This window comes from Hyaena hyaena, unplaced genomic scaffold (genome assembly GCF_003009895.1).
Source record: "Hyaena hyaena isolate Hyena2069 unplaced genomic scaffold, ASM300989v1 scaffold_291, whole genome shotgun sequence".
Lineage (NCBI taxonomy): Eukaryota > Metazoa > Chordata > Mammalia > Carnivora > Hyaenidae > Hyaena > Hyaena hyaena.
This window is the reverse complement of record NW_024080921.1, coordinates 413,687-438,044: the sequence shown is the minus strand read 5'-3', so window position 1 is coordinate 438,044 and position 24,358 is coordinate 413,687. Positions and strand designations below refer to the sequence as shown.

The window sequence follows — 24,358 nt, the reverse complement described above, 5'->3', positions numbered from 1 at the left end:
AGGTGAGGGCGGCGGGGGCGGGGAATTGTTGGGAGGGTGGTGCGGGTGCGCGCGCGCGCGCGCGCCCCGTCGAGGCAGTGCCGCCGCTCCGCCCCCGGCCGGGTGTGTGGCTGCGCGCGCGCGCGCGTGCGTTCCGGCGGTGCGCGCCGGGAGAGATGCTGAGGTAAAGTTCGGGAGAGAGGGAGCGAGATCCGTCAGCGCGAGGGAGCCCGAGTGGCCGCCATTACTGAGCCCGGCGCGGCGGCGGGCACTGGGGAAGGGGGGAGGGACGGGGCCGCCGCTGGTGGCGGGCGGGAGGGAGGGAGGGTGGGTTACCCGGCAGTGGGAGCTGTAGGGCTTAAGGTTTCGGGGCGTGTGTGTTGGGGAGGGCGGGGGGAGGTGGCTGAGGGGACGCGGCGCTGGGTGAGCGCGCCGGGGAAGAGAGGCGAGCAGAGAGTGGAGGAGGAGGAGGAGGCGGCGGCGGCGGGAGCGCTCCCCAGGAATGTCGCTGCCGCCGCCACCGCCGGGGCCGCTGCCGTTGAGGAGGAGACGGAGGAGACCCACGGTCTTAGGTAGGACCTTGCGATCCCAGCTCCTCCGGGCCTGCCCGCTCGTCCCCTCCCCGACCGGGACCCTCCCGCCACCGGCTGCCCCGCTCGGTCGCCGCCGCCGGTTGTAACCAGTTCAAGGCGCTGGGGCCCCGCAGCCACGGAGGGGAGCCTGGCGCCGCGCTCCGTCCTCGCAGGCCGAGCGGGGAGCGGCCGCCGCGGGGGGGGATACGGTCGGCGTGAAGGGCAGAGAGGCCGGGGGAGGGGGCGCTTTCTCCACAGGTGACGCGGCCGGGGTCGCCGGAGGCCTGGTGGTGGCCGGGGGTCGCGCCGGCCCCTCCAGGCGCCCGCTTTCGCCCGCCGCCCTCACTTGCCCTGCTCTCCGATGGTACGTTTGGAGGGAAGGTGGCGGTGTCTGTTGGCTCGGTTGCTGCTGTTAACGAGTTCCACCTGGAAGGCAGAGTGGGGGTGGGCGCATATTCGCGGAAGCAGTCTTCGGTTGCAAACTTAGGCGCTTTTCAGGGGGATCGGCCCTTTCACTTTTCCCCGATCTCCCCCCGCTCCCCCTTGGGTTCCCTTCACCAGTTTCCTATCTGCTGCGAAAGCTCGGGGTACGGTGTGAGAAGTTGCGCTGCGCAACCAAAACACGGAGTCTTCTCGGTTGGCTGCGGCCGGCTTGAGGCTTTGATACTGAGTTTCTGCTAGAATAACCTTTAGATTCTCCCTCTGTTTCCACTAAAGAAAAGTATCGGGGTGGGGGTGGGGAACCTCGCGGGAGCGCGCGCGCACTTATCCATACAGCAATACTCACTCCCTCAAACCCTCCCTCTTCAGCGTTATTAGAAATGCAAGTGAGGTGGAGGCTGTGGGTGTCGCTAACGCCGAAAGGTGCTCGGAAGTAAAGGCAAACACTATTGGGACGTGTGGTAAAATTCCGACAAAGTTGTAGGGAGACGCTTACACTTTTGCCATATGATAGAAATCCACTTTTGACTCATGCTTAATACATGGGAATTTTAAGTGTTCTAAGTCTCGACCAAAATAGGCATACACAATGTGCGTGCGCCCGTTTTAAGTTTAAATTCCTAAATATAATTTACTTTTATCTTTATGATAGGAAACGGTGTCATTTTTTAAAATATTCAGTGGAATACTGGTGGAATACGTCGTTGTATTTACTGGTATTTGCTTGTGCTGCCTTTTACAGGTGTGTGTGTGTGAGGGTGAGGGTGAGGTGAGGGTGAGGGGTTTGCCGGCTTCACCTAAAACATCCAAAACCAATACTCAGTTTGAAAATACATTTTGGGGAGGGGGGCGGAGGAGTTATTTGCATTGAATCCATTTGCCTTCACTTCTGGGAAGTATTTCTCAAAATCTTCATTGAAAATGGTTCTTTTAACAAAAATTTAATCCAGATGCAACTATTTGGAAAAGTATTTGGTTAAGATAGATTAGTAAAATGTGTTTTGGAGATGTTTTACTGTCAGTTACACTTGACTTCACTATGATAAAACTATTCTTAATGAGTATTTTTAGGTATACATACCGTATAGGTAACCTGTTACTAGACAATTTCCAAATTAAGATTTTATTTCCATTTTAAATTGCTTTCTCATTTTTGGCTCTTTCGAATTGACCCACATTTCCCGTATCTGTAGTAGAGGAGAGGAAGAGAGTGGTTAAGTGTGGATCACCAAAAAACTTGCATAGGCCTTGGAGCACTTTATGACTGAATGTACATGATTGAAAATCTGAGTATACCTATGTATTTAACTATCAAGAAATAGCACTTATGATCTGATTGACTTAAAGTAGTCTTTAGTCAGGACACGGATGACTAGATGACAGTCGATTTGTTAGTCACGTAGTCTACATTTTTTTAAAACCCACCTCAGCATATATTATTTTACCATTTTTTGTTTGTGTTAGTTATAAGAGCATTGAGGAATGGATCGGTTATACTTTGCTGTAAGAAAGAATTGTTACAGAATTCTGATGTTTCTCATTTTTTAGTATACCACTCCATTTAAATTATACGTTAGCTTTTTTTTTTTTAAGAGAGTGCAAGCTGAGGAGAGAGAGAGAATCATAAGCAGGCTCCACACAGTTTGGAGCTGGTCTTGGGACTCCATCCCAGGATGCTGAGTCTTGACCTGAGCAGAAATCAAGAGTCAGAGGACACTCAACTGACTGAGCCACCCAGGTGCCCCACTTTAGAAATTTAAAAAAATCTATTCCAATATTAATATCTTAATTTTGCCACATCTCCAAAATGTTTTACCTCCACCTGCCCTCACACTTTTTTTCTGTTGTAAAGCAGATTTAGTACGCTTGCTCTTTTCAAGAAAATAAATTATTTTGAACTTGAAAATTAATATTTCTTTAAGGAATAAAATACTGTGTTTGCATTCCTTTTTTTTGGAAGTTGTGGTAGAGCTTAGAATAATAGCTTTTAACTTATTTTTTTAATACTGAAGGAAAAGTTTTGTCTTGTGAAGACTACTAAGCTTTTTCAACTTTAGCAGGACGTAAGGTAAGTAAGTGTTGCCTTTGATATTCCTCACTTAAGTATGAAATGGCATAATACAAATTTTCTTGGTGGCTACAGAGTAAGTTTCATTTGTTGCAACAAATTTCTGTTGAAATTATTTTAAAAACTATTAGAGCTCTAAGACCCGTGATTTTTTCTTTGCACACCAGGAAGGTATGCAGAGCATGTAATTGACTCAGGTGTTCTGCCTTCGTAGTATCCATGTTTCTAAAAAATATTTGTAACATACATTTAAAGTACAATAGGGAAATTTGGTTTTCTAAAAAGAATGGTGAAGAAACCTTGATAAAGTCATTCATCATTTGGTGACTTGAGTAAGCAAGCTCCTACTTGTTTAAATGCAGGTTGTAGTTAATCATTTTACCAAACCAGGAAAAACCATATTAGAAATTAAGAAAAAAATTCAGTGCTAAAAATATTAAGTATGAACTTTAACTCAGTTGGTTTTAAAACTCTATTACTTGAACCCCTTATGGATTTTTCCTGGATGGCTTAAGACTTCTGCTGACAACCCACCCTCCCAAACCATAGTCACTTCTATTTTTGTTAAGTGTATTGTACTTAAATATAAAAATTCCTTTGAAAAAATCTGCACGTAAAAGAAAGTCTCTGATTTGTTACTCATTAATTCATATTACCTTTATTTGGCATTTCCTATGTGTATGGCCTTGAGAGTACCAAGATAAATTAGAGATTGTGTAGCTTGGGCTTTAGTTGATGAGGTAGTAACTATAAAGGAGTAAATACGTATAAGTACTAAGAGATGAAGAAAAGAGAACAACTATTTTTATCAGGAAGTCTTTGGGAATCACTTATAGAAGAATTAATCATTTGAATTTGGGTATATTAACTGCAAATAGAAGTTTGAAATGGTAAGCAAGGTTGATCTTTTTTCACTGTATTTTGGAGGTTGCCTGTCCAGAATACCTTTAGATTTGCAGTAAACATAGATTGTTAATGTTTGGTCATGTCTTACTGTTTGATGCCTCAGAACTGTTACTTGGGAATAAGAGTTATGAATAACTTTGTATATGTATATGTATGAATAATTTTAGGGTTAAAATACGACATGTAAGTGTCACTTGGTTAGAATCTCAAGCTTTCATCCTGAAGAGTTAATGGTAAAAGTTAATTTTCATTTTTCTAGCTTCATATTAGATTTAGCATATTTTATTTCTGAACAATTATTGAGCAACTAGGGCACTGTAAGTGATAACAAGGAAATATAAAGTATCACTCCCTTAGAAGAGCTTATAGCTTTGGTGGGAAGAGACGTTGACAATTTAGCAATGGTTAGATGCCAGCTCAACATAGTATAGAAGGAGCCATATAGAAGGCAGGACATACTGATTTAAAAATCAGTGTAAAGGAATTTAGATAAAGAAGATAAGATTTGGAAGTTGCAGAGGATTGGAATAAGTAAGAAAAAAAATTGGGTAAGTTAATGACATTGTAGACCAAAAGCACAGGGAAGTGAGGATAGATTGGCAGGTGAAAGGAAAATATAAGGTAAAAGTGTAAGAGCATCAGTTTGTACCTTTTGTGCGAAATTGAAAGATTTGGGGGAAACGTATTAGTGCAAGGTTAAAAAGGAGTGATGGGGAAATAAACAATTTTTGTCTTAACTCTTTATCATCTTTGCTGTCGTTGGCATTACCAGCAGCCTTGGAAGAACTTGTGCATTGGTTCTGATAAGAGTTTGTTAATTCTGTTCCTGTTTATCATGTGTTCTTTCTGATCCAAAATTTTGTTTCCATACTTAACCTTTCAAAACCAAATTAATAACTCTTTTTATTTACGTATTTATTTTTATTTTGGTTGACTGTTTATAGACCTAGTGAAAAATTAACATTCCTATGATCTGAGAAATTGAAAGATCCAGATTTGCTACTACTCTTTGTTGACTAAGTAATTACTTAGATGTTTCTTATAAGAGTAATAAATTAATTGGTCTCTTAAATAATTTTCTTAAGGTTATGATCTTGAAATTTAGGTTAACTAATCTTGATGTTGCCTCATTTCATTTCTGTGTTTTCATTTCTCTTCAGAAATACTGTCACCTGAAACTCAAATGATACCACCATCTGTTGCTGAAACTGAGTAGTTTTTCATTAAGAAACATTGACTCATTTGTCTTTATTATTAGCAGCCAGTCACCAAATTCTTTTTTCTTGGATTGCTCTTTTCATTTCTGTGATAGTTCAGGTGCTTTCAAAAGTCCCCAGTATTTGTCCATCTCTTGGGCTTTGTGCCTCAGCAAGTCTAATTTTGTATTCCATTTCTAGTTTATGGTGGCTTCTTACTGCTTATTACAAGGTTTCATTCCTGCTTGTCCTTGAAGACCTTAATGTTATACCTTTTATCTTCCAGAAATAAGTGAAATAAGAAATAAGTCTACTTTTCAGCATGCAGCTATGCTCAACCACTGTACCCTAATCACATACCTAGATTTACTTCTTTTTAAAATTCAAATCCATCCTATTTTTCACAGTTGTCTCCAGTCCTTTCTCCTCACTGAAACTTAATCTATTCCAGGGGTTTCCAGGTTATGACCTTTGGACCAGATCTGGTCTTCTGTCCTGTTTCTGTATAATGGCTTTTTACATTTTAAAATGGTTGAGAAAACAGTTGAAAGAATAATGTGTGACATGTTAAAGTTATATGAAATTCAAATTTTAGTGCTCATAAACACAACCATGGCCATTCATTGAAGTATTGTCTATGGCTGTTTTTGCGCTATGACCATAGAGTTGAATTGTTCTAATAGATACCATATGGATGCCAAGCCTAAAATATTTACTGTTTGGCCTTTTACAGAAAAAGTTTTCCTGCTTCTACTGATATTTCATTTTTTCAAATTCCTATGGCATTCATCAATTCCATGGTATAGCCCATTGCCTTTGTCTTCTCAGTTGTGGTACTCTAAAGTTTCTTTAAAAACAGTGGGGAAGCCTTTTTTTTTTTTTTTAAATATATAACTTATTTTTAGTCTATGTTTAGTCTAATGTTCCCATCATTAAGAATATTGTTAAGTCTTGCCTAACGTAGCTTGTGTAATGAAAATAATGATTTTTCCTCTGGTATAGCATTATAATCTTGAATGTCATATCATACTCTTCCTTTCACTGCTGTTTTCTCCAAAGCAAGAAGACTCAGACTCTGGAAGGGAGGTGAACATTTTCATAGTGCTAGCTTAGTGGACTTCCCCTGCATATACCTTTGTACCCTCAAAACTTCTGACATAAAGCTGAGCAGATAGTGGTAAGCACAATAAATACTTAATGGGTTGTTTACACAGGTTGATATAAATCAGGCGACCTTTGGTTCTTCTGTTTTCACCATAGAGTAAGGCAGTGATCTAGAAAGAGTTTAGAATAACTTTCATACCAAGGCGTCAGATGTAACTTAGAGAAAAGTGTAGATTAAATAATAGGAGAGGCAGTCAATCTGTTTGGAAATAGTTTAGGTCATTGGTTTTCAAATACTTTATGCAGTGAAACTTTTTCAAACAGTATTTGAAATATCAAAAGATAAAAACGAATAAAAGTATTATCTTTGCTGAGTAGGGCTTGGGGAAGGAGCTCCAGAGTAATGCCTCCTTGGACCCTCCTGGAAATACTTCCATTGAGCCTTCAGGCTTACCAAATTTGTGTTAACAAGCAGACTGTTGGTCTTGGAAAAAACTGGACTTTTTATATTAGATTATTCTGCTGTACTAATAGATTTTGGGCCCATAGCATTGTGCAATTTTTGTTAATTTTGACTACAAATACAACTTCATTGGTTTAGGATCTGAGTTTGGAGATTGGCCCACTTACTTATCAAGTATTTGAGCAGCCAGTTTGTGTCCGGCACTGTTTAGGGTGTTGGGAATGTGGTAAAAACAACAGCAATAGCAACAAAATCTCCTTCCTAACATTTTAATCCTAAATGCTAACCAGGATATGCTTCCAGGTTATTTAGTCACTGCATACATTGTTGAAATTTTTACTAGATTCTCTTTTCATGCACTTGATTATAATCTTGTGTAAAGACCCAATTCATTGGAATGATGTCTTTAGTGTTCCTTTCAACCTTAAGAGGCACTTATGTGGGTAGAATATTTGGTCAAAGAAAATACTGTGGAATATAATTGATTCTTCTACAATTATTACGTTGTTTAATTACTTAGCTATCATATGTGTTAAAATGGCTTTTTCATTTCCTCTTCTAATTTTTCACAGCATTAATAAATTTGTTACTGAGAATAAGAATTAAGAAAAGTAATACTATATTAATATTGTATCATATTCATCTTTAGTAAATCAGTTGCTACTTTTATTCTTAAGCTAGTTTACATCACTTAAGATTCTGAAATATATGACAGTCTTAAGGCTTGGATTTGTCTTTTCTCAAATATTTGTTTATGTAAGAGATGTTTTATTGAACTTAAAGAAGATGGAGCAAGTAATTACAAAGATTCTTCTGTTTACTTAGGTCTGGAAAATGTAATTTCTTATAATATTTGTGATTCTAAAAATTTCAAAAATAAAAACTAGATGGTTATTAGGGCAAATATATTATAGATCATATTCTTTATTCTGATGACTTAATTTTTGACTGTTTTTGGAACCTTGAAATATATGTGCATTTCCTCCATTAATAGCTTTAGATTAATATATTACAGTGCTTATTTAGTAAACATAATGTGCTTTCCTCTTTTTTTTTTTGGCCAAAGAATTAAGAACATTTTGATTTTAGTATTTATTAGGATTCATGCATTTATTGAGTACTATGTAGGAGGCACTTTTGGAGTCTTATGCAATATATTGATGAAATAAAGATTTATGCCTTTGTGAATCTTTGTTAAATCTGGAGTAGGGGTGGGGAGAGGGATAGAGTCTAATGACAAGTAATAAAGAGTAATTTGCATAGTAAATGTAAAGTAAAGAGGCAAGGGCAACTTTGGAGGTTGTTGGGAAAAGTAAGTGTTAAGGCACAGGCATGCTTAGCATGTTGAGAAACTGTGTGTTCCTCTGTGTGTCTGGAGCAGAGTGGGAGAATATATGAGAGTAGGTCAGAGAGTAAGATAAGGTTGGAGAAGGCAGATCTTACAGTAAGCCATAAAAAGAGTTTGACTTTTAGGAGGCATTGGAAGGCTTGGGACCTAAGTTCTGAGTTATCTTTTAAAAGAAACTGGCTGCTCTGATAGTAATAGGGGAAAGGGAGCAGGAGTGGAAGCAGGGAAATTAGTTAGGAAGCCTTTGAATAACCTGGGTCCAGATATGGCAGTAGATGGGTCAGATTAAAGCAATAAATGGAATGAAAAGTGATAAATTCTGGATATATTATGAAGGTAGGACCAACAGGAATTTCCTGACATGGTATAATAACTTAGTAACATAAAAGTGTAAAATAATTAAAATATTATACCTTTTATTTATGAATGCAGAAATTTTGTGAGAATATACAAAACAAAAAAAATTTAGTTTAAATCCAGAATTACTAAGAATTTCTTTTTTTCCAGTTTCCTGAATTCCTTGTAGAACTTAAAAAGTTTTTTTGTTTTTTTTTTTAACAGAAAGCCACTCACGTTATTTAAACTCCATTAAGAGGAGCATGTTGTGTTTGAATGGCTTAGTAAAATATCTTAGAAAACTTAGTTGTATAGATGGCTTCATTTCTGAGGCAATTGGGAGGGACCTTCAAGACTATTGGGCACATAGTTGCTCTGTCCCTCCTACTCTCTCATCAGCTGTAGCTCCATCAAGTTATACGTTGTTTTAATTTCAGTGAAGATATTTGATCTAAACATTTCCTTGAAGTGGTTATAAGATAAACTAAAGGCATACTGAAAAATAAACTGCATTGCAAACTTACTGCTTAAGAAAATAAAGATGGGTCATCCAGAGACTCATTTTAACTGGATAGCTTTGAGTAGGTCATTGCTACTTTTGTCTTGGTTCCTTTATGAGTAAAAATATGAGAAAATGACAACAAGTCATGTGAAAAAAGAGTCACATCAAAAATCAGAAAGATGTAGGAATCAACATTATCAAATATTACCATTAAACATATCTGAAAGGAATTTTCAAATTAAATTGAATAACCTGCATATAGATATTAGCGATTAGTTTGTGACAGAAAGTACACAAAAAAAGAAAAGGATTCCTTTTTCTTTTTTAAAGAAGCACAGAAGAAAAACTACCTCGGTTATTTAATGGATAGGAATTTTGACCTGGATATTGAGGGCCAGTAGGTAAGTCATGTATGTATAAGCTATCCAGGTGCCTGTCTGAAGTTAATGCCCTTAATAACCTATTACAGTTAACCTCATGAAAGCCATCTTATGAGGTGGTAATACCAAACTCACCTAAACAAATAGCAAAATGTTTTGGATGCAGGTGATAGGTTTTTCCCTAGTCAATGGTTTCTCAAACCTTTGTAAAATCTAAAAACAGTTTATATTACTATATTTTATTTTATTTTATTTTTTACCATTTATTGATTTTTTTTGAGGGGGGGGGGAGGAAGGGGCAGAGAGAGGGAGACACAGAATCAAAAGCAGGTTCCAGGCTCTGAGCTTCAGCCTGAACCATGAGATCATGACCTGAGCCAAAGCTCAAAACTTAACCTACTCAGCCAAACAGGGATCCTTGAAAACATTTTTATTAAATTAGGGCTTTAAAAAAAAATTAGAAACATCTTTTGGATCAAATAAACTTCTAAATCAGATGAAGAATGCACTGCTTTGATGAGAGATTTGGCAGGAGAGAGCAACTATTTGCCCAGTATTTTTCTTTCTCACCTGTAGGTGAAAGAATTTTGCATCACTGTTTGAAAATCACTTTATGGTGACCCATGGCATAAGCTCTGGAACTGACTTCAAAATACCAGCAGGTAGCCTTCTTTAAAGAAGAACATGGTCATTAGTCTCTAATTGGTATTTTACTGTGAATTTGGTCTGAAAACCATAAATGTCATATAGAGCTATCTTATTTTTAATTTAAACTTTAATATGCATGATTCAGAGCCTACCACTGTCAAATTTATTCAGATATGTAGAAGTCTCATTATAAAATTTATCCTCGATATAATTTTATTTCTCATTAGATAAGAAATTTTCCATTTTTCACTGACCTGTGAAAGGGTGGTAACTTCATACCTTCACTCATCTTCTTTTAATTTTAAGGCCCTTTTCTTTCTCAAAAGATTATTTAAAATGTTTATTTTTGAGAGGGAGAGCACAGGCAAGACAGGGGCAGAGAGAAGGGGCAGAGGATCCAAATTAGTTCTGTGCTGACAGCAGTGAGCCTGATGTAAGGCTCAAACTCATTAACTGCGAGATCATGACCCGAGTTGAAGTCGGACAACTCAACCGACTGAGCCATCCAGGTGCCCCTTTGAAACTTTTAAAATACATTTTGCGATAAGAGAGTTTTCATTTCTGCTTACACTCTGTAGCTTAAGATAGAAAGGTATCTCAGTATTTTGAGGTACATGGTGTAGGAGAGCAGAAACGTGCCTTTCAATGTTTGGATAAGCATATATGAGGAATGAAAGTGAATGTTAAGGCAAGGGATTAGGTTTGTAGTTGAGAATATTTTATAATACTTACGTTCATATGACAATGTTCTGTTACTTTTCTATTAACTTTGCGTCTCTTAAACTGGAAGACAGGGGACAGTCTTACCATGATCTGAATTCCTTTTAGTTTTCAGAATAGCTGTTTTTTTTTAATAAAGAGACATATGTAGTGCTAGTGTTTGTACTGCTGAACGTGAAAATTCCCCAAAGTAATCACTAGGTAGGTTTTCTTTTGATGTACATTTTACAGTGTATTGTCTGCAGTTTTCTGCTTTTCTACTAAGACGAAAGGATCCTATTGCGTGTTTTCAGGTTTTTTTTTTCTAAATTGTTAGTTATGAAATCATTGTGTTGTTTTTCCAAACTAATTTCCTTTTGTCTTTTTATCACTGTATATAATGTTGTTATCCAGTTCATTCACTGTGTTTTCTTACCATTAAATACAAATACTCTTTTACACAGCTTAGGTAAAGAAAGTTAAATTTGTGCTGCGTGTAAATAACTGAATTTGACCAGATTAACATTTTTTAAAAGTTTTATTAATGAAAAAGAGTTCATAGAATTGGAGGGACTGCCCTACTTTCTCTTCTAATTATCGTATATATTGCTGCCAGATAAGTATTTTTAAGTCACAGGTCTGACTGCATCATTTTTTTGAAAAAAATCTTTGACAGCTTCACTGGTTCCAAGAATCAAATTAATAAATAGAACTAATGTTTATTAAATCCTTTGTTTGCTAGGTGCTTAACATTTTTAAAAAATGACTTCTTAAATTTGTGTAGATACACAGCCCCTTTTTATAGACAGGGAAACCATGTATCAAAGCAGTTTTGGTTTTACTGTTGTCATAAACTCAAATAGATTTGAAATAACTTCTATTTATTCATGGTTTTTACTTCGTGTGTTGCTTTTTCAACCTAGGATTTATTAGGAAAGTGAATCTAATAAATGCTTTGTTTGAATGTCACATAGCAGATACTAATATTTATAGTTGAGACTAATAGAATAAAGTTCACGAATACAAAGATAAATCTGAAATTTTACTTTTTAATATTTTACCAGAAATGTTAGTCATAATTTTAAATTATATTTTCTCTTAACCATTAGTTGTTAGTATAGTAAATGCACAGTGTAATTTGAATAGATGTTTACTTGCAGTTGAGGTCAATGTCGAAGCCAAGTATTTGGGGCAAGTGGTGGTTCTTTGCTTACTTCTTTATTTTTTCTCTATGTTCTTTATCTTTATTTTGAATGAACTGAAGATAACTTTCACATATGTTGATGTATGTGACTGGATATTTTCCCTATCTTGTGAAACTCTGACCGTGGTAGAAATGATGTATTGCTTTTAATTCAACCTCAAAAGAATGAGGAATCTATAAGACTATCATAAAAGACTGATTCATTGCTTCCACATAAATAACCTAAATTAAGTTACGTGCAATTTTTCCAGGTTATTTAATGTTGTTAGTGTATCAAATAATTGTAAAAGATTGTCTCGAATATATAATCTCAAAATTCTTTAACTTCATGCTATTCAAAATGTGGTCCATGAGGTTTTTGTAACTACTCTTAGAGGAAATGATTATAGAAATCAAGAACATTTTGAAATAATTTGACAGTGATTTTATGTCTCTTGAATCTAATAATTGGGGCTTGGGTTTTTTAAAAAAAATTGTACTTACTGCATTTTGTAAAAATAAATGTGCAGAGATGAAATAAAAATTGATCATTCATCTTGATAGTTTGAGATACTTTGGTCTAGTTAAATACTCTCAGTATTTGTATTAACTGTCCATTTCTGTTTACCTGTTGAACTGTGTGAACATTTTAAATTTGTTTTTGGAAATAAAATTTGATAGATTTCACAGGAGCATGTTGAAACTTTATGAAAAATTTTATTTAATTCTAAAATCTTGGTAAATTTGTATGAAATTCCATTTTAAGGAACAGGTTTTGGGGAACAGTGTAATAGAAAGCAGGTTGTTTTAAAAGTTGTGAGGGAGTTGTAAAGTCAACAACTTGCTTTAGTTATCAGCAAAACATAGCCTCCAATCACAGAAGGCAAGAAAATTGAGGGAGGGGAAAGGACTAGTATTTCTTCAAACTTATAGGAAGAAATAGAGACAAAATGCACATTTGGTTAGTAGGAGCTTAGTTTAAAGTTTGTGAGACATTATATTAAATTTTGTATGTAGTTATTTTAATTGTGATATTTGTCTTAAATTTTGAAATCCTCTTCGATTTATAACAGTATTTCAGAAGTCTTTATGGTGTTTTCCTAAAATACATGTTACGTTGTTAATGTATGTCCATGTGCTTTGTTATGAACATCTATAGTATGTATATAATTTAATGTGTAATTCCTGATTAAGTTTTGTCCTTTTTCTCCTCTTTCTAGGAAGATGATCCTTCTGATCTTGAAGACCTCTCTGCACAGAAATGAGGGAAATACAAAGAACCAAATATAGTTCTGAACTTTCGGATCTGTATTTTGAGATGATTTTATTTTCAGAATGAGAAGTATATCTGGTTATCTTTATGAATGTAGAGACATGAGAAGAGAGTTATGATGGCAAAAAACAAAGAGCCTCGCCCCCCATCCTATACGATCAGTGTAGTTGGACTCTCTGGGACTGAAAAAGACAAAGGTAACTGTGGAGTTGGAAAGTCTTGTTTGTGCAATAGATTTGTACGCTCAAAAGCAGATGAATATTACCCAGAGCATACTTCTGTGCTTAGCACCATTGACTTTGGAGGACGAGTAGTAAACAATGATCACTTTTTGTACTGGGGTGACATAACACAAAATGGTGAAGATGGAGTAGAATGCAAAATTCATGTCATTGAACAAACAGAGTTCATTGATGACCAGACTTTCTTGCCTCATCGGAGTACGAATTTGCAACCATATATAAAACGTGCAGCTGCCTCTAAACTGCAGTCAGCAGAAAAACTAATGTACATTTGCACTGATCAACTGGGCTTGGAACAAGACTTTGAACAGAAGCAAATGCCTGAAGGGAAGCTCAATGTAGATGGGTTTTTACTGTGTATTGATGTGAGTCAGGGATGCAATAGGAAGTTTGATGATCAACTTAAATTTGTGAATAATCTTTTTGTCCAACTATCAAAATCAAAAAAACCTGTAATAATAGCAGCAACTAAATGTGATGAGTGTGTGGATCATTACCTTAGAGAAGTTCAGGCATTTGCTTCAAACAAAAAGAACCTTCTTGTAGTGGAAACATCAGCACGATTTAATGTCAACATCGAGACATGTTTCACTGCACTGGTACAAATGTTGGATAAAACTCGTGGCAAGCCTAAAATTATTCCCTATCTGGATGCTTATAAAACACAGCGACAACTTGTTGTCACAGCAACAGATAAGTTTGAAAAACTTGTGCAGACTGTGAGAGATTATCATGCAACTTGGAAAACTGTTAGTAATAAATTAAAAAATCATCCTGATTATGAAGAATACATCAACTTAGAGGGAACAAGAAAGGCCAGGAATACATTCTCAAAACATATAGAACAACTTAAACAGGAACATATAAGAAAAAGGAGAGAAGAATATATAAATACTTTACCAAGAGCTTTTAACACTCTTTTGCCAAACCTAGAAGAGATTGAACATTTGAATTGGTCAGAAGCTTTGAAGCTAATGGAAAAGAGAGCAGATTTTCAGTTATGTTTTGTGGTGCTAGAAAAAACACCTTGGGATGAAACTGACCATATAGACAAAATTAATGATAGACGAATCCCGTTTGACCTCCTGAGCACTTTAGAAGCTGAGAAAGTCTATCAGAACCATGTACAACATCTAATATCAGAGAAAAGAAGGGTAGAAATGAAGGAAAAATTCAAAAAGACTTTGGAAAAAATTCAGTTCATTTCACCTGGGCAGCCATGGGAAGAAGTTATGTGCTTTGTTATGGAGGATGAAGCCTTTAAATACATCACTGAGGCTGATAGCAAAGAGGTGTATGGTAGGCATCAGCGAGAAATAGTTGAAAAAGCCAAAGAAGAGTTTCAGGAAATGCTTTTTGAGCACTCTGAACTTTTTTATGATTTAGATCTTAATGCAACACCTAGTTCAGATAAAATGAGTGAAATTCATACAGTTTTGAGTGAAGAACCTAGATATAAAGCTTTACAGAAACTTGCACCTGATAGGGAATCTCTTCTACTCAAGCACATAGGGTTTGTTTATCACCCCACTAAAGAAACCTGTCTTAGTGGTCAAAATTGTACAGACATTAAAGTAGAGCAGTTACTTGCCAATAGTCTTTTGCAGTTGGATCATGGCCGTTTACGGTTGTATCATGATAGTACCAATATAGATAAAGTTAACCTTTTCATTTTAGGGAAGGATGGCCTTGCCCAAGAACTAACAAATGAGATAAGAACGCAATCCACTGATGATGAGTATGCCTTAGATGGAAAAATTTATGAACTTGATCTTCGGCCAGTTGATGCCAAGTCGCCTTACTTCTTAAGTCAATTGTGGACTGCTGCCTTTAAACCACATGGGTGCTTCTGTGTATTTAATTCCATTGAGTCACTGAATTTTATTGGGGAATTTATTGGAAAAATAAGAACTGAAGCTTCTCAGATCAGAAAAGATAAATACATGGCTAATCTTCCATTTACATTAATTCTGGCTAATCAGAGAGATTCCATGAGTAAGAATCTACCAATTCTCAGGCACCAAGGGCAACAGTTGGCAAACAAGTTACAATGTCCTTTTGTAGATGTGCCTCCTGGTACATATCCTCATAAATTTAATGAAACCCAAATAAAGCAAGCTCTAAGAGGAGTATTAGAATCAGTTAAGCATAATTTAGATGTAGTGAGCCCAGTTCCCACCAGTAAGGATGTATCAGAAGCTGACTTGAGAATTGTCATGTGTGCCATGTGTGGTGATCCCTTTAGTGTGGATCTTATTCTTTCACCCTTCCTTGATTCTCATTCTTGTAGTGCTGCTCAAGCTGGACAGAATAATTCCCTAATGCTTGATAAAATCATTGGTGAAAAAAGGAGGCGAATACAGATCACAATATTATCATACCATTCTTCAATTGGAGTAAGGAAAGATGAACTAGTTCATGGGTATATATTAGTTTATTCTGCCAAACGGAAAGCATCAATGGGAATGCTTCGAGCATTTCTATCAGAAGTTCAAGACACCATTCCTGTACAGCTGGTGGCAGTTACTGACAGCCAAGCAGATTTTTTTGAAAATGAGGCCATCAAGGAGTTAATGACTGAAGGAGAACACATTGCAACTGAGATCACTGCTAAGTTTACAGCCCTGTATTCTTTATCTCAATATCATCGACAAACTGAGGTCTTTACACTGTTTTTCAGTGATGTTCTAGAGAAAAAAAATATGATAGAAAATTCCTATTTATCTGATAGTACAAGGGAATCAACACATCAAAGTGAGGATGTTTTTCTACCATCTCCCAGAGACTGTTTCCCCTATAACAACTACCCTGATTCAGATGATGATACAGAAGCACCACCTCCTTATAGTCCAATTGGGGATGATGTACAGTTGCTTCCAACACCTAGTGACCGTTCCAGATACAGATTAGATTTAGAAGGAAATGAATATCCTATTCATAGCACCCCAAACTGTCATGACCATGAACGCAACCATAAAGTGCCTCCACCTATTAAACCTAAACCAGTTGTACCTAAGACAAATGTGAAAAAACTGGATCCAAACCTTTTAAAAACAATTGAAGCTGGTATTGGTAAAAATCCAAGAAAACAGATTTCCCGGGTACCTTTGGCGCATCCTGAAGATATGGATCCTTCAGATAACTATGCGGAACCCATTGACACAATTTTCAAACAGAAGGGCTATTCTGATGAGATATATGTTGTCCCAGATGATAGTCAGACTCGCATTATTAAAATTCGAAACTCATTTGTAAATAATACCCAAGGAGATGAAGAAAATGGATTTTCTGATAGAACCTCAAAAAGTCATGGGGAAAGGAGGCCTTCAAAATACAAATATAAATCTAAAACCCTGTTTAGTAAAGCCAAGTCATACTACAGAAGAACACATTCAGATGCAAGTGATGATGAGGCTTTTACCACTTCTAAAACAAAAAGAAAAGGAAGACATCGTGGAAGTGAAGAAGATCCACTTCTTTCTCCTGTTGAAACTTGGAAAGGTGGTATTGATAATCCTGCAATCACTTCAGACCAGGAATTAGATGATAAAAAAATGAAGAAGAAAACCCACAAAGTTAAAGAAGATAAAAAGGTAAGTTTAATTTATAAAACTTTACTACGGTTATGTTTATGAAGATGTTTGTTTTTGCCTTTTAAAATACATATTTTTTAAGGTAATGAATTCAACATTATTGAGAACGTAGGCTGCCTTATGTTATTCCATAAATAATTAGCTCTTTTTAATTTTTAAATATTTTTTGAGGGTGAATTATTTTCATTACTTTTTAAATTTCATTATTTTTTACTTGTGCCTTCTTGAGTGTAGAAGTTTGAATTCATATTCTTTAGTATAATCATTCTAGGTGAATATGTTTATTTTCCTTATTAGAAACCCAGATATAAAGTGATTTTGCTCCTTTTTGTTTGTTTTTAAGCATCTCATTTATCTTTCTGCCTTCTAGCAGTTTTGCAAAAATTAATTTGATATACCAGTCTCACACAAAGATATTACAATATAATTAATAATTTGTAATATTGGAAATTATTTATAATTTTGGAACTTACAGTCCTAGGAAGCTTCTTTGCGGATGGTGGTTTACTGCCTAAAGACATGCAAAAAAGGTTTCTAAAGTTTGAATTGTAGCATTCTGACCAAATAGCAATGCAGTATCCATTTTCAGTACATAATAATTTACCTGATGGTATTAAGCACTAAAAGCTTAAATATATATGCTATTAAAGTTATAATTAATAATTTTAATTAGATCTTTATCACAGTACTCTTTATCTGGTACTCTGACTCTTGAGTGTGCGTAAACTTCATTCAAGGTTTTTATGGTTTTAAGATAGTCTTTTTCAGCAGGCTTTCATTCTCCGTATTGGTAATTTCTTCATCAGTTATGTCCATCTTAATACACATTTACTACAGGTATGACACATGCTACTAACTAAAGATCTTTGGCATCTTTCATATTCACCTGTTAATCACTAGTTCTTACTACACATTTTATCACTGCTAAAAGACTTCAGCATTTTTTCTTCCTTATGTTATTAAAATTACTTTATGCTTATTAACAAAAATAAAGCATTTACTGTCTTTCTATTGTAAATTGCTATTGTGTGTATGTGTGTTATATTTCATTTTGATCATAATTTTACTTAATTGTTTTGGTAACTTTTTATTATAATGTCAACTTAGAGAATAGTTGCAGGAAGAATAAAAGCTTTTGTATATTTTTTACAGAGATTTACCAGCTCTTTACATATTGCCCTGTTTCCTTGATCTATTTGGTGTGTGTGTGTATTGAGGTTTATTCTTTTTGAGCCTTTTGAGATTAAATTGGTGATGTTGGACTCTTTCTACCATGAAGTACTTCATAAGAAAAAGAACATTCTCTTAAATAGTAATAGTACAGATACCAAAATCAGGAAATTTAGTGACGGGACAGTACTATTATTTAATATACAATCTTATGATCAAACACAGATTTTCAACATCTGTCTCAATAGTTTTTTTTTTGTATCTCCCCACTATTTCTAATTTCTGTTTAGTTGTAATAATAATGTATACATATTTTTTAACTTTTTTACTTAGTTGTATTTTTCCATATTGCTCTGTAGTATTTCAGTTAATATCTTTACTTATTACATTGTTTCCCATTTAACAAGTTGTTTTAAAACTGGGTGGTGTAGGCTTCCAGGTTTTTAATTTTGCTATCATTTTTTATTGCAGTGGCCAGTTTACATGAAAGATTGTTCTGTTTGAGAGAGAGAGTGAGCGAGCATGCACAAGGGGCAGAAAGAGAGGGAAACTTAGAATCTGAAGCAGGCTTCAGATTCTGAGCTGTCAGCACAGAGCCCAGTGAGGGGCCCAAACCCATGAATTGTGAGAACCTAACCTGAGCTGAAATTGGACACTTAACCAACTGAGCCATCCAGGCACTCCTCAGTCTTTTCTTTAGGATAACTATGCAACAATTGAATCACTAGATTCAAAAGACTTAAATGACTCGATATTCATTATTACTGTATTTCTTTTATAGTGTTAATTTCTTAACTCTGAGCACTGTGTGAGAAAGGAGTATACCAAATTTGTATTTATATTCTGAAATTTTAGCACAGCCCCAATTCCAATTAGTTTAGTAATAATGTCCTTGAATTGAATTAAATGTTTCGCATACGTGATTTGTCTTACATAGTCACTTAACTATACACATGGCCCCTGACTTAAGATGGTTCCAACTTACAATTTTTCACCTTTATGATGGTGCAAAAGCAGTAATACATTCAATAGAAACCATACTTGGAATTTTGAATTTTGATTTTTTTCCTGGGCTAGTGAGATGTAGTAGGATAGTCTTGTGATACTTGGCAATAGTAGCAAGCTGCAGCTCCATTCAACCATGCAGTCATGAGTGGTAAACAACCATTCTATGCCCATACAACCATTCTGCTTTTCACTTTCAGTACAGTATTCAGTAAATTTCAAGATATCCATCGCTTTATTTATAGTGTAGGTTTTGTGTTACATGATTTTGCCCAACTGTAGGCTAATTTGTTTTAAGCACATTTACAGTGGGCTAGGCTAAGCTATGATGTTCAGCATGTGAAGCATATTAAGTGCCTTTTTGATTTAATGATATGTATTTTCAACTTCCAATGGGTTGAGTGGGATAGAACCCATCCAGAGTTCACTAAGATAAGAATTTTACTGATTCTGATATCAGAATTCTAGGGTTCATTGTTATCATGATTAATATAGGATTTTATTGTTTCTTTTTTCGAGATATATAAAGTAATGGTGGTATTTACAATCACCACATCTGAAAATCACTAAATACAGTAATTTGTCTTTAATTTTTATTATTATTCTACAGAGAAAAAATGGGCCTAGATTCTCTTCTGCACTTGCAATAGTTCATGTGTTTGATTCCACTCAGTTTTTTGTATAATGTACCTCTTTACATTTGGTGTCAGTCTTGTCCTCATTTCTTTTGAAGTGGTGCATTGGCTTTGAGTTGTATTTGTAATCTGCTTTCAGTTGACTTAACTCACAGTAGTTTCAGCTATCTTAACCTTTAGAGGTATTTTAGAATTTCCTTGCACTTTTATATAACATTGTTTTACTTTTTACATTCATGTATTACGATATTTGAACTCTAAGAAAATTGAAGAAATTTTTTTCTTAGAAGTTTTTAGTTCTGTAAATAATTTATAAATCAGGGGTCACTTAAATGTTTAGTTTCTATACCTGTGGTCTTAAAAAGATAAACACAGGTTACAGTGAAATTTCATAGAAACAGTGTTGGGCCACAGCTTTGCTCTATGGATTTGTATGTATATATGCACAGTGAATGCCTTAGCTCACTCCAAAGCTAATTTTATATGACAGTTATCCATAGTATTTTTTTTTTTTTTCCAAGCAAGACTGGAGCACTGTAGTGCAACTTAATTTGCCCAAAAACTATTTTCATTGAGTAAGCCGTACTTGAGTAATTGTTGTCTCATGTTTCTGTTAAGTAAGCATTCACTAAAAACCTGCTAAATGCTTAAAGTCTGTACAGAAAGCTGTTAAGGATATAAAAAATTGAAGACACACATCCCTTAAAGAGTTTACATGGTAGTTTGAGAGACCATAACCTTGTGCTTGGGGCAGTGTTAAGAAAGTACTACTAGAACAATTAAAGGAAGCATAGTATAATAGTTAAGAGCACTTGGTTTGTTGGAGCCAGACTTCTGGAATTTGAATCCAGGCTCTGCCATTTACTAGCTGTGTGAGTGTTTAATCTCTCTACACTTCCAACTAGGAAAATCGAGATAAACATACTTTTTTTAGGACTATTATGAGAAATCTGTTCATATGTATTTATAGCAGTGCCTGACACATTAGTAAATTTGTTAAAGAATGTACACTATTTAGTGATAGTATTGCTTAAATATAAATATCAAAGGAACACAGACTGAGATATACCATAGAGTATGTAGTTATTTCACAAAACCTCATGAAGGAAAAGGTAAATCACCATTTTGGGGTATTTTGATTGGCTTTGAAGAAGGAGAAAAGATATTTTAGGTGGAGAAAATCATTTTTAAAAGGCATAAAATTGTTACTAAATAAGGTGAGAGATAATAGGATACTGCCTTTATTTGGGGGATATTGTGAAATAGCATTGTATTTAATAAAAATCTGCCCAAAGGTGGAAAGCTGATATACATACTAGGTTTATTTTTATTTTTTTAAGGTTTTATTTTTAAGTAATCTCTATATCCAACATGGAGCTCGAACTTAGAACCCCAGGATCAGGAGTCACATCATCTACCGACTGAGCTCCCTTACATATTCATTTTTGAAGTTCTAGAGCTACAGAAACCAAATGAGAAATCAATAAAGCTAGAAGTTGATTCTTTAAGAAGACTAGAAGAGTAGACAAATGTCCTGCAAGACTGATCAGAAAAAAAGAGAAAGCATAATTAAATACTGCGAATGCAAAAGGGAACATGATCACAGATCAGATTTAAAAATAATAGAATATTGAAGCCTACCTGTGTGGCTCAATTGGTTAAGCGTCTGACTTCATCTCAGGACATCATCTCACAGTTTGTGAATTTGAGCCCTGTGTCACACTCTGTGCTGACAGCTCAGAGCTTGGAGCCTGCTCCAGGGACACAGGAATTCTGTCTCCCTCTCTCTCTGCTTCTCCCCTGCTTATCCTCTCTCTTTCTCTGTCCCTCAAAAATAAACATTAAAAAAAATACTTGAAAAAAAAGTTGAGACTACTATCAGCAGTTTTATGTCAACACACTTGAAAGTTTAGAAAAAATTAACAAACTATTAGAAAAATATAGACAAGAAAGTTTTGAATAATGCCGTAACAATTGTTTTGTTTTGTTTTTTTTAAGAAAGAAAATGCATTGGGGGGTGAGAGGGAGAGGGTAAGGGAGGGAGGGAGACAGAGAGAGAGAGAGAGAGAGAGAGAGAATGAATATTAAGCAGGCACCATGACAGGTGCAAGCATATGCAGGGCTCAGTCTCACGACCCTGAGATCATGACCTGAGCCAAAGTCAGGAGACAGATGTATAACCAACTGAGCCACCCAGGTGCCCCAGTCCCATAACTGTTAAATAACTTTTAAATAAGTTCTATCTTGGCTCAGATCATTTTATAGGAAACTTCTCAAGAAAGTCTCCTTGAATCGTTTCAGTCTTCTACAGACTATTGTAGAAAACAGCATAAATATATTCTTTTTTTTTTTTTTTTAATTTTTTTTATTTCGGGGGAGAGCGCAAGTGGGGGAGGGGCAGAGAGAGAGGGGTACAGAGGATCTGAAGCAGGCTTTTCAGTGACAGGCTGACAGCAGTGATCATGATGTGGGGCTCAAACTCATGAACCGAACTATGAGATTGTGACCTGAATTGAAGTCGGGCGCTTAACCAACAGAGCCACCCAGGTGCCCCAGCATAAATACATTCTTTCATTCTCTTGAAGTCATCTAGTTTTTTTTCAGAACCAGATAAGGATGGTATAAGGAAGGAAAATTATAGTCCTGTTTTCTTAGGAGTATACATGCAAAAATCCTAAATGAAATACAGGTCTCAGACCCTTGACTGCTGTTTTGAAATCCAACAACTTCTGAAAATCAAGTTTTTTGTTTCTGTTACTGTTTTTAAACTTTGTGACACAATTTGATTTGACCTGCTCTTAGTTGCAGAATCTGATTTGAGGCTATTTTTAATCATTGTTTATCTTATTTAGAGTAAATATCCATACAGTTTAAAAATATTAGTGTATTTGAGTACAGGGTACTGACTCACAATTTAATGGGATTACATAATTGACATTTTTTGTACTGTACAAAATGGCTAATGACTATTAAAACATTTTTCTCAAGGGTTTTAGATAAGGCGTTTTAGACACATAATAGCAAAAAACTTCACAATATATGAAAGGCATTTTACTAAATTTAACAAATTCATAGAAAACTATATTATGAACAGATGAGAACCTTAACTTGAAAAAAGGTATCTACAAATAAACAATTGAAGTCTGCAACAAATTCTCCTAAATGGGAAAATGGACTTCCTTTTCAACCAGGAACACGATAATGTACACACTGTCACGACTTTATTCAGTATTATGTGGAGATCCTGGTCAAAGCAATAAAATAAAAAAAATAAACGCACGAATATTAGAATGAATGAAGCAAAATTATCATTATTGGCTGATGTGATTGTGTAAAAGCGAAAAAGGATCTAGAAGTAAATTAGTAATAGAAAAGTTAACAGAATAGCTTGATAAATACCAGTAACTGAAAGTCAGTTGGTTCTCTGTATATCGGCAATAAAGAATTAGTAAAAATAGAGAAGATACTGCTTACAGAAGCATGATAGATTATCCAGTGCTTGGGAGTAATTACTCCCAGTAGTAACATGTGCATACCACTATGTAGAAAGGTATTGAAAAACAGTGAAAAAGATCTCAATAAATGGGGAACTCTAGTGCTTTCCTATCCATGAATATAGCATATGATGAAGTCATTGCTCTTCAGATTAATCTCTCGATTCAGTGTTTCATTCAGAGTGTCAAGGTTTTTTAGGTTACTTCACAGTGTTTCTAACCCATATATGGAAGAATAAAGAGCCTAGAATAGGACACTTTTTGTAAAAAGTTTATTTTTGAGAGAGAGATAGTAAGAGAAGGCCAGGGAGAGAGAATCCCAAGCAGGCTTTTTGCGTGAACCCATGAATTGTGGTATTACCTGAGCCAAAACCAAGAGTGAGAGGCTTAACTGAGCCACCCAGGTGCTCCTAGAATAGGACACTTAAGGAAAAAGGCAGAGGTGGAAGTGGTGGTGATGGGTGTATGTGATGATTTTATCAGATAATATAAAAGTTTAACTTGTAAGACTGGTATTGGCACAGAGATAGGCATATTGATTGATAGAATAGTGCACCTCAAAATATACAGTCTTGGAACTGTTAGTCCAATATGGTAGCCATGGGACTATTGAAATTGTGGCTAATCTAAATTGAGATGTGCTGGTCTAGAGGGTGAGCAAAGGCCTCCCTATGAAGTGTCATTTTAAGTCACATCTCATGGGACTTATCCAGGAGAATAGTTGAGTGGAAGGAAGACTATTTAATGCTGAATGAATAGAGTGTTCCTGCTGAGAGGGAATGTGGTATGTTCTTTAAAGAAGCCACTGTTACTGGCATTAATCTAAGGAAGGTACTGGTACACTTTCTGTAGAGACAGGTAGTATTTTAGGCTTTGCAGATAATGTAGTCTCTGTTACAACTGCTCAGATCTGCTGTTGCAATAAAAGCAGTCATTGACAATATGTAAACAGAAGAGTATGGCTCTTCAGAAACGGAACAGGCTGGATTGCCGACCCTTAGTTCTATGGGAAAGTATAGTACAAGGAGACACTCGAGAGTTGGGACTAGACGTAGACCTTTTACCTTGTTAGACATTTTTGTAATTTAGCTTTGAAGTGATAAGAAACTAGACAGTGGATG

The 24,358-nt window shown here is 35.9% G+C and overlaps 1 protein-coding gene across 2 annotated transcripts in view; it reads left to right on the top strand.

The window, feature by feature from the left end:
- The first annotated feature begins 431 nt into the window (after positions 1-431).
- The window catches only part of ARHGAP5 (Rho GTPase activating protein 5), a 79,288-nt gene continuing 55,361 nt past the window's right edge, over positions 432-24,358 (top strand). For both annotated transcript variants that reach the window (XM_039247133.1, XM_039247132.1), the window contains exons 1-2: positions 432-551; positions 13,046-16,933. In XM_039247133.1, the coding sequence (XP_039103064.1) occupies positions 13,214-16,933 (3,720 nt within the window). In that variant the 5' untranslated portion in view covers positions 432-551; positions 13,046-13,213. The remainder of the gene's footprint in view (positions 552-13,045; positions 16,934-24,358) is intronic.